General features: G+C 44.6%; 1 protein-coding gene across 1 annotated transcript; it reads right to left on the reverse strand.

Annotated features, from left to right (window-relative positions):
- Window positions 1-1,523: 1,523 nt before the first annotated feature.
- On the reverse strand, window positions 1,524-4,391 carry LOC102866639 (antimicrobial protein CAP18-like). The gene is made up of 4 exons (XM_006893029.1): window positions 4,194-4,391; window positions 3,623-3,730; window positions 3,364-3,450; window positions 1,524-1,637 (listed from the first exon to the last, which is right to left on the reverse strand). The coding sequence occupies exons 1-4, from the start codon at window positions 4,389-4,391 to the stop codon at window positions 1,524-1,526; spliced, it is 507 nt and encodes a 168-aa protein (XP_006893091.1).
- Window positions 4,392-10,309: the final 5,918 nt, after the last annotated feature.

Raw genomic sequence — 10,309 nt, forward strand, 5'->3', positions numbered from 1 at the left:
TATTCACTCTGTTTTCTGAGCAAATACTCTGAGGAACTGGACATATGAGGAAGAATGTGCCATTGAGTCAGGAGACTGACTCATCAACAACTTGAGCTATGCAGATGACACCACATTACGAAAAGGGAAAAGGGTTAGAAATATTTACTGGAGAAGATCCAAGATGATGGCCTTTGTATTGATTATAACTGAACATCAAGAAACTAAAATTAGGGGAGCTCTGGAGTCCAAGTGGCAAGAAGCTGTACTGCAATCCCAGAGGTACGTGGTTCAAACCCACCAGATGCTCTGCTGGAGGAGGGGCAATCTCCTCCTGTACCAGTCAGATCCCATTTGATGGTACACCAAGAAAGGAAGGAAGGAAAGTTCTTCAGCACTGGACTAATAACATTATGATATATGGAGGAAAGATTGAAGTCGTCAATGATGGCATTGGTAATTCAAGGTTATCAGTTAGAGATTAAAATCTGATGAAAATGAGCAGTGGCAATGAAGTTTCCTAGAGTCTTCCCTCACCACCACTTCAAGAGTTGTACAAGCCTATGCATAATAACAGGAGGAGAAGACATTAAACAGTCAATGAGTTTTGAAAGTGAACATTTAGATCATTAGCAGTGTAATGCTTTCAGCATGTAAGCAGTTAAGGTGTTAGTTAACTAATGAGAGGAACTGAGATTTCATTACTTTGTGCTCCCCAGTGAGGTGCCAGCAAGAAAGGCAGCTGAAAGTAATATATTTACTCTGGTTTTCTTCTTAAAATGCTTGTTTTTAAAATTGCCACTCTGCCTCTCAAAGTCTAACACTAACCTTAAAAACAAAAATCCCTCTAGCGGCAAGAAGCTGCACTGCAACCCCAGAGGTGGTGGTTATGTGCCTTTGAGTCGCTTGTGCGTCCATTCCTCTCTTAACAAATTTGAGCACCAATTTGCAAAATGAGCATCATTAAATGAGCATCATTCACTCTCAAGGTCTAACTTTATGTAAATGGAAATTATAATTTGGTGTAAAAGAGTTCCTATGATTCTTGCGTCCTTCAGTCCCTAGGAAATCAACATTTCTGCCTTGGTAAGAATACCAGAATTAGCAGGGATAGGTCTTTTCTGTTACTATCTCTCCCACCCCCACCCGCTGGCTGAGGACTTTGGAAACTACAGTCGTGTCTGATTAAACTGTGGACCCAGCTCCCAGAACAGAACAGTAGCAGAAGAGTCAAGGCGCAAGTTCTGATGAACTGTTTATCTCTTCCTTTCTCTCTCTCTCTCTCTCTCAGTGATGGGATGGGCTTGCTGAGAACGAAAAGCTGTGGAAGTGAGTCAAGGAGGGGGCAGAGTCAGGCAGGAGGCAGGTGTGTGTTCGGGAGAGGATGACAATGAGTAAAGGAATGGAAGACACCAATTAGGCTTTAAGCTGAGATTTTATTGGTCTGACACAGGGAAGTCCACAGTGGATCACTCAGGAAGGAATCAAGATGAGCAACTGCAGGACGGTGTCAGCAGAGTTGGGGCAGGGCACTCAGAAACATCTCAGAACTTTTTGGAGTACGTGTATATAGTGACGGGTTTTCTTGGAAGCAGCTTTTTCACCTTTTTCTTCAATTTCTTCAAGAAACTTTTAAAGCCTCTGCGAACGCGTAGGTGCTAGACAAGACAAGGAGATTCATTGAGAAGGTTGGCTTGAGCCAGAGCAGGGTCTATGCACAAGGGCGATATGATGATCCTCAAGTACCCACGTTTGGAAGGGACAGATGTAAAAGGACCAGAGGAAACAGGCACCGAGGAGAGGTCCTTCGCCCACCCAGGCCCATGCTACCCTCTGCACATCACTCAACCTCTCCAAGCTCATTTTCCTGCCAGTTCTAATACTTCCTGATTAGATAGTTGTATTGTTAAGTTTAATTGTGCATCAGATTCAATAGCAGGGATCATTAAAAGACAAACTGCTTGACCTCCCCCTGCCCCCAGAAGTTCCTGATACCGTGTGTCTGAGTGAAGTCTGCCAATTTCCATTTCTAACAAGTTCCCAGGAGGTCTTGATGCTGTTGTTCTACAGGGTCCATACTTTAAAAACCAGTAAAATAGCTATGAAAGTATGATATGTGTACACCTGTACGTGTGTGTGTGTGTGTGTGTGTGTGTGTGTGTGTATGTACAGGCTGAGTTTTGTTGAGAACCTATAAGGTAACTTCTATGTCTGACAGCCAATGGAAATTTCTCTCGCCTTCTGTGGAATTTGAGGGTAGAGTTCTTCAGGGCCGAGGAGCTCTCAGGCCTCATCCTTTAAAACTTCTGTCCTACCCTCAGCTTGCTTTCTTCTGTCACAAGAACCTTCCCTCAGTGGTAAAGCCCTCACCTTGTATCCTTCTGTTGTTCATGCCTAATCCAGGTTTTACCTTCCCTGCAAACTCTATTTAGTCCTTGCGTGGTACAAACAGCTAACATATTCAGCTGCTAACCTAATGGTTAGAAGTTCCAGTCCACCGAGAGATGATTCAGGGGACATACCTGGTGATCTACTTCCCCAAAAAATCAGCCAGTCAACACCCTAAGGGGTCACTGTACCCTAAGGGACACAGTTCTACTCTGAAACATAGGAGACTATGATGAATCAGCTAGACTCAGTTGCAACTGTGGAGGTTTTGGGTTTTTTTTAAACATACAAGCCCTTGCCCAGGCCTCATGGCTCTGCTTCTCTCTTGATATCATCTGTAAATTATAGTTCCACCTACTGCTTTTACAGCCCCCGGCCACTTAAGTCATAGAAGCATACAATATTTGGAGTAGATTTGACTCTTATGAACCCCTAAGAAAGAAGAGAACTTCCCCCTCATGATTCCCAAGGTTTTATAGAAGCAAAACAGCTGGTAGACCTGAACAGCCAACATTTGGCTAATAGCCCATCACTTAATGCACTGTGCCACCAGGATCGCTTGGTCCGGGTCTGCTGGTTCCAGCCCAGGGTTCTGACTCCACTCCAGATCAATGAGATCTGACTTTAGAGACGTGGCCTGGGACGAGCAGCTTACAAACCTTTCCCAGGTGGCGCCAGTGTGCAGATCAGGGACTGTGAACCCTGCTATGTGGAGTCTGAGGTTCAGGATAGTGAAGGAACTTGTTCAGGCCACTAACTAGAGCAGAAGTTCAACTAGGAGTCATCTCTCTGGTCACTGTCATCAGGTTTTCTAGAAACTCTTGAGGCTGGGAAGAATGCAAAGCCTCTCCAGAGGCTTGTCCAGCAAGTGGTAGCCCAGCCTCCTAACCCTGCTTTTTTCTCTGAAACCTCCCAGCCCAATATTCTGGCTTTTGGACCCTCCGCCCCCTTACTTCTCCCCTTCTTTATCTGCAAGGTCCCCAAGAATTTGCTTACCTCGGCAGCCTTTGGGGATTCACAGTTGAGCACGATGCTGAAACTGCTCTCATCAGACGTGATGAGCCCCACGCAGTTCTTCACTTGCTGCAGGAGAGAGGGAGATTATTACACCGCTGTCACCTGTGCTGGGGCCCCAGTGCAGCACAGAATCAGGGAGAACTGGGCTCCAGGTGCAGATACAGCTGGACGACAGCGCCAAGGACCTGCCCTGCAGCCTCAGGATGGCACACAGGGCACTGGGGTCTACGGATCTTACCCCTTCTTCCCGGAATGGACACTGCTCAGGAGTGAGGTTCTCCAGCGTCTTGCACTGAGTCTCTTTGATGACAAAACTTAGCGACTGTGATTTTGACAATGTAGCATCCTGTAAGCCCGGAGACAGTAAGAATCTCACAGTTAGGATATCTGTTTATGAGAACACTCAGAGAGCGTCAAATCTGTCCCTCAGCAGGTCGGGACCTCAAGACCCAGAAAGAAGGACTTTCACCCACCAGGGCCAAACTAAGGTCCAGAGAAGAGAAATGAATTAGCTCGGGCCGTGCAACCAAAAAGTGGCAAAGCAAGAACTTGAACCCAGGTCTACACAGCCCCCACATCTGGCACTATTTCTAATCTGTCACATCAGCTGGAAAGAGTCTAGAGCACTGCACAAGCCAATAGCTGCCACCATCTCCCAGATGGGGAAACTGAGGCCCAGAGAAGTGAAGACATCCTTCCTAAAGCCTCCCAGCCCACCAGAGCAGCAGGACCCCTAGCTTTTAACCCTTCATAACACCCTGGCTGCAGCAGGAGGCAGGACCCCCGTGGGCCTCCCTGCTCCTTCTCACCCAGTCTGGCTGAGGCTCAGATTTCAGGACACGGAAGGCATTCTCCTCCTCCTTTTTCGTCTGGTTGTTGTAGCTGTCGGTGGCTAATTCCAAGGCTTCAGGGAAGCTTAGGTTGAAGTCCTTGGTTAAAGAGGCAGGCTCTGCCCAAGTCAGGCCCAGAAGCAGCAGCAGTAACACGGACACACTGGTGCATCCCATCTTGCCTGGCTGAAGTCTGCAGGGTGCACCCTTTGCTTGATTTTTATGCCTGCTCAGTATGGGGTGGGGCTGCTGCCTTTCCGCAAGTAAACTTCTTTCATCAAGGTCACGTCTGGGAATTCCCAGAAAGTCGGAAGTAATTTTGGCAATTACTTAACCTCTTGGCTTTTCTCCAAACTTCTTGTCATATGAAATAATGACCAAGAAAGAGGAAAGTAACCCTGAGCAGAGGGGCTGACGCCTACCTAAATCCTCACCCCTTCATAACAGGGAAGGGATGCAGGGCTTCAATCCCCCATTATCGCTGCTGAAGGGGAAAGCATGGTGGGAGTAGGAGACAACGGATCAAAGTCCTGGCTCCGTATTTTCTGAAGGGAGGTACTTGTTTGAGTGTCTTAACCTCATTAGCTTCCCTCCTCAGAGAGTTGGAAGGTGTTCATTTCCTGCAGGATGGGGGCTAGCTAGGGTAGGGAGCTTGCAACCCCTTTCCCAAGACTTCCAGGAGAATGATGTGTTCTGGTGCAAAGAACAGCCTGGAAAACTAGACACTAGAGAAATGGAAGGCATCCCCAATATCACAGGGCTGCAGTCAGAGGACTCCAAAGATTAGAAGAAAGTAGGACAGCATTATAGGGCCTTACAGGATAGGAAGAGGCCTTCCAGAGGGAGACTCAGAAAACGTACAGGCACAGAGTCAGGAAAGCACAGAATGTCAAAATCACCAGCCATCCAATAGCCACGTGGACTGTTTATTATTTTAGTCTATAGTCATCCTGCCAGAGAAAGATGGGCAATCTCCCATACGATTAACTCTGAAAACCCACTGGAGGGTCAGCTATGGATCAGTGCCAACTCAATGGTAAACAACAACTGATTAGAGGGTCAGCTGTAAGTCAGTTCCAACTTTATGGTACACAACAACAACACGATCATTCTTTTCATCTTGAGGGAAAGGATAACGTCTCACCACAGAGACTGGCCAGTATGTGTCCTTCAAGGTCCCAGAGAGCGATTGGCAGGGCTCTTCCAGGCTTGGGATAGTTGGGGAGGGCATCTTAGAGGACATGGGATTTGAGTCAGATCTTGAGTTCAGAAATCCAAGAGGGAAGAACAAAAAGGCTTTGCAAATTTAGAGGCAGTAGCCGGTGTGATGTGTTTGGAGGGGTAAGGTGTTTCCATGTAGGCAGGAGGAAGAAGCAGTGAGGAGGGCAGATAACAGTCAACCTTGAATGCCCAGCTAAATGGCTAAATGTTGTTCCTGAATAGGGGTCCTGGATTGGATATATGGCTCTGCTTCCCACCATGCCAACCTGAAGAACCTATGAGCGTTATTCCTAACACCTCAAATATAAAAAGAACTAAGATGAAGAAAGCATAAAGTGTGGCATAAACACACAATGCGATGTTATATAGCAACAAAAAGAAATGAAGCACTAATACTGGCTACAATGAATGAACCCTGAAAACATTGTGCAAAGAGGGGAAGAAAACAGTTCTGAAAAGCCTCACACTCTGAGTTCACTTAGAAAATACGTGTTTCATTTACAACGTTACAGAGACAGAAATGCAGACTTTGGCTGCCTCCAGCTGAGAAGAGGTTGGGAAGAATGGGCATCATGGGGATGATGACCATGTTTTAAAACTTATTTTGGTGATTATTGAACAGCTGTATGATTATACAAAAAGCCACTGAATTGCACACTTTGAGTTGATTGTATGGTCTGTGACTAAAATCCCAATAAAGCTGTTTACCCACAACAGGACAGGTTGACACAGTGATATAACAATGGACTTGAGCGTTGCCGAGATCGTGACAATGACGTGGGTCAGGACAAGGTTCTGCACTGTGGTTCACAGAGTCGCTGGGAGTTGTAGTTGACTCGATGATACATACTAATAACAACTAAGCTGTTTTAAGAATTATTTATTTTGTTATTTTTGAGAATATATACAGCAAAGCAACTGTTTCTACAGTCAAAAATATTCAGTATTTTCTACAGGTACAAGTGAGTGTCATATATTACATTTTTTACTTGTACCGGTCATTCCCACCCTCCTTTTCTGAGTTGTTCATCTCCTACTCACTTTAATTCCCTAACCCCTAGAATTCTTAACTCCTCTTTTATGCTGCTATTGTCAATTTGATCCCACGTAGATAGATTTTAATAATAATAATTACTGATAATAAAATATTCCCTGAAATTGTCTTAAAAACCAAAGAACAGTTTAGCTTAACTACTAAAGATTGCCTTGAACATTATTCTCTTTTAAAATCTACATGAATTATTCATTTACCAGCTCTCAGAAGCATAGCAAGTGGTGAAAAAGACCATGGCAGGTGCACCTTAGTCTTCAAAATGACATCATTGCTCTTCAGTATTTTGGAGAGGTCTTCGAAAGCAGACTTCCCCAAAGCAATATGTCTCCTGATCTACTGACTGGTGGTACCAAGGGTGTTGATTGTGGATCCAAATAAAGTGAAATCATTAACAGTTTCAATCCTTTCTCCATCTATCATTATGTTGCCCAATAACAAGGACCTTTGTTTTTTTTTTTATTTTTATATAATCCATATTGGAGGCTGTAGTCTTTGATCCTCTGTAGCAAGTATTTCAGGTTCTCCTCACGTTCAGCAAGCAAGATTGTGTTGTCTGCATAAAGCAGGTTGTTGATGAGTGTTCCTCCAATTCTGATGCCACATTCTTCTTTATAGTCTTGCTTCATGAATTATTTACTCAACACACAGATTGAATAGGTATAGATAAAGGATACATCCCTGACACACACACTTCCTGATTTTAAACAAGGCAGTGTTCCATTTAGACAACATAGATTGTTGTGATTCACACAGTCAAATGCCTTTGCATAGTCAATAAAACACCGATAAACATTCTTCTGGTATTCTCTGCTTTCAGCCAGGATCCATCTCACATCAGCAGTGATATCCCTGGTGGCATGGCCTCTTCCAAACCCAACTTGAACTTCTGATAGTTCCCTGTTAATGTACTGTTTCAGCCATTTTTGGATGATAGTCAGCAGTATTTTGCTTGCATGTGATAGTGATGAAAGCTCTAAATATGTTCTTAGCCTAATTATTGGGAATATCTCAGGAAATAATGATCCTAAATGCAGCATTCCAAGGAACTTATGAGTGTTTGGTTGTACACAGTGTAGCGAGTAGGTTTTTTTCTTATCATTGTCATAAATACATCACACGATGTTTGCCCATTCAATTTTAGAGGTGTGCAATTTATTAACAGTATTCAAATGGCTATGCTGCCCTACCTTTAATCAATGTGATAGTTCCACTAATGTAAACTAAACTGCAGTGTTCTGTAAGCAATAATCCCTATTTTCCCACTCCTTCCTCTTGTTGTTGTTGTTCTATGCTGTCAAGTCAGAACCAGCCCACAGTTGAGCCTCCAGCTGGTCTTCAGAGACAGTAAATTGCACAGAAGGAGATTGTCCATCCTTCTCCTGTGGAGAAGCTGGTGGATTTGAACCACCTGCCTGCCTTTGGGATTGAAGCACAGCTTCTTACCACTAGGCCACCAGAGTTCCCTCTTCCTCTTGGTAACCACTAATAAATTTTGGTTTACATATTTGCCTGTTTTTGTCTTTTTTTTAAATTTTATGCTTTTGTCTTTTTTAACAACTAAAGTAATACATTATTTGTCCTTTGGCAATTTATCTCTTTTACTCTGTGTAATGTCTTCAAGCTCCAGCCATAACGTAACATTCATATTGCAATATCAAGACATCATTGTTTGAGAGACCCTCTCTATGAGGATAGTGCCAAAACAATGAATGAAGCCCCCCAAAAAAAACCTGAAGCCAAAGCAAAGGCATCAAAGGACAAGAAGGCAGTCCTGAAAGGCATCCAGAGACACAAAAAAAGAAGATCAGCACATCACCCACCTTCTGGTGACCTAAGACATTGAGACGCTGAAAGCAGCCCAAATACCCCCAGAAGAGCACGCCAGGAGAAACAAACTTGATCACTATGCCATCATCAAATTTCCCCTGACCACTGAGTCAGCCATGAAGAAGATAGATAGATAGATCTCAACACACTTATGTTCATTGTGGATGTCAAGGCCAACAAGCACCAAATCAAACAAGCTATGAAGAAGCTCGCTGACATTGATGTGGCCAAGGTCAACACCTTGATCAGGCCTGATGGAGAGGAAAAGGCCTATGTTCGACTTCCTCCTGACTATGATGCTTGGGTGTTGCCCCAATCAAATTGAGATCCTCTAAACTGAGACCAGCTGGCTAATTCTAAATACAGATTTTTCACACCAAAAAAATTTAAATGTCATTTCTCTTTTTGTTTAATAGTACACCATTATACAAGCACACCACATTTTGTTTAACAACTTATCTATTGATGGGCAGTGAGGTTTTTCCTTCTTTTGACTACTATGTAAGAGTAAGAAGAGGTGGCTGGAACATGTTTCGGGGAGCAGGTGCCTGCTTCCCAGCACCTGCAGCTTCTAACCACTCAAGGAGAAGGTGTGCGGATCCTTGGTTCTCGACCCTCTCTGTGAGTGGGTGAGAGCAGATGTTCAGACGACAGTCACACCGCTCTGGGGTCCTTCCTGTGGGTGGGAGAGGGACACTGGGAGCAGGAGGTTAGTTAGAGGGCTGGCCCCTCTCCTCCTGCAGCCCACCAAGGAGGCAGCAATTGCGGAGTCACTGCTCCTGGGCAGGCCTGGCCACGTTCACTCTCATCCTGGCCGCCTCTCCCAGTCTAGCTCTCTCCTTCTCATCCATTTTGGCTCATAGCTCCGTGCCTAAATTTGGGGGCTTCACTAGATGAGGGATGGGGCTAATGGGGAGCAGACGATTTCTCAGCTCACTTTATAACCCAGACCTAGGGTTTCTTTGTTTGCTGGGAGCTGACCCTGAGACACACATCAGACTCCTTTGCCTCCCGAACTGCATTTGATGGTCTTAATTCAGTCTCACACGGTAAAGCCAAGAAGGGTCCTAGAATACAGTGGTCACAATGCTTGACTGCTAACTAAAAGGTTAGCAGTTGAAACCCACCAGTCCCTCCTCAGGAGAAAGATGTGGAAGATTGGTTCCATAAAGATTACAGCCTTAAATCAATAAGACAGTTGATTTAATTACCATTGGAAAATGCTTGTCATTTTCCTGTAGCATCTGGTCCCCACTGGATCATTTTCATTTCCTTCACCTGCTCCCCCTACCAACCAATTTCTGCAGCTCTCTAACCGCATTCCTGCCCATCCTCACCCTTCTGCCCCCAACCCTCACCTCCTTGTACCCTCACTATGTTTTTTCCCAGAGACTGTAGCCAAAGTGATGTCACCAAAATAAAAATGTCACCCGTCACCTGTCAGGCCATCACGCTGAACTCTCTAAACAAAGCTACTTTTGGATGGATACAAGTGCTTGTCTAATCTAAACACAGCGGACACACCTCACCACTATCTCCCAAGCCTCTTTCCCTTTGAGGTAGTGCCAAGCTCTGCCTTTGAAACATTTCTAGGAAGCAGATGGGTCACAGATCCAACCAGCCCAGGTTGTCCAGGAACCATCTAATCTTCCCTATCTCTCCAATCTAGACTTTGTATCTAACTCAACACCATCCAATAGAACTATGTGTGAAAATAAACATGTTCTCTATCTGCACTGTACATACACAGCTTCTGAAAATTTGACATGTGGCAAGCATGACTGAGGAATTTATTTTTCATTTTGTTGTTGTTCTTTCATTTTACTAAAGTTTAATTAAAACTTTGCTCACCAGCAAGTTCTGGTGGCTTAGTGCCAAGAAGTTGCACTGCAATGCCAGAGGTGCATGGTTCAAATCCACCAGATGTTCAGCTGGAGAAGGAGGGACAATCTCCTCCTGTACCGGTCAGATCTGATTTGATGGCACACACACA

The sequence above is a fragment of the Elephantulus edwardii genome, unplaced genomic scaffold (assembly GCF_000299155.1).
Source record: "Elephantulus edwardii isolate Elephantulus edwardi_28Jun2011 unplaced genomic scaffold, EleEdw1.0 scaffold00121, whole genome shotgun sequence".
Taxonomy (NCBI): domain Eukaryota; kingdom Metazoa; phylum Chordata; class Mammalia; order Macroscelidea; family Macroscelididae; genus Elephantulus; species Elephantulus edwardii.

Bases quoted from the DNA above. Each gene is read 5' to 3' on its own strand.
- LOC102866639 (XM_006893029.1), bottom strand. From the start codon at position 4,391: ATGGGATGCACCAGTGTGTCCGTGTTACTGCTGCTGCTTCTGGGCCTG. The intron at 3,451-3,622 runs GTAAGATCCGTA...TCTCTCCTGCAG, and splicing joins GTCCATTCCGGGAAGAAGGG to CAAGTGAAGAACTGCGTGGG. The intron at 1,638-3,363 runs GTAAGCAAATTC...TGTCTTGTCTAG, and splicing joins AATCCCCAAAGGCTGCCGAG to CACCTACGCGTTCGCAGAGG.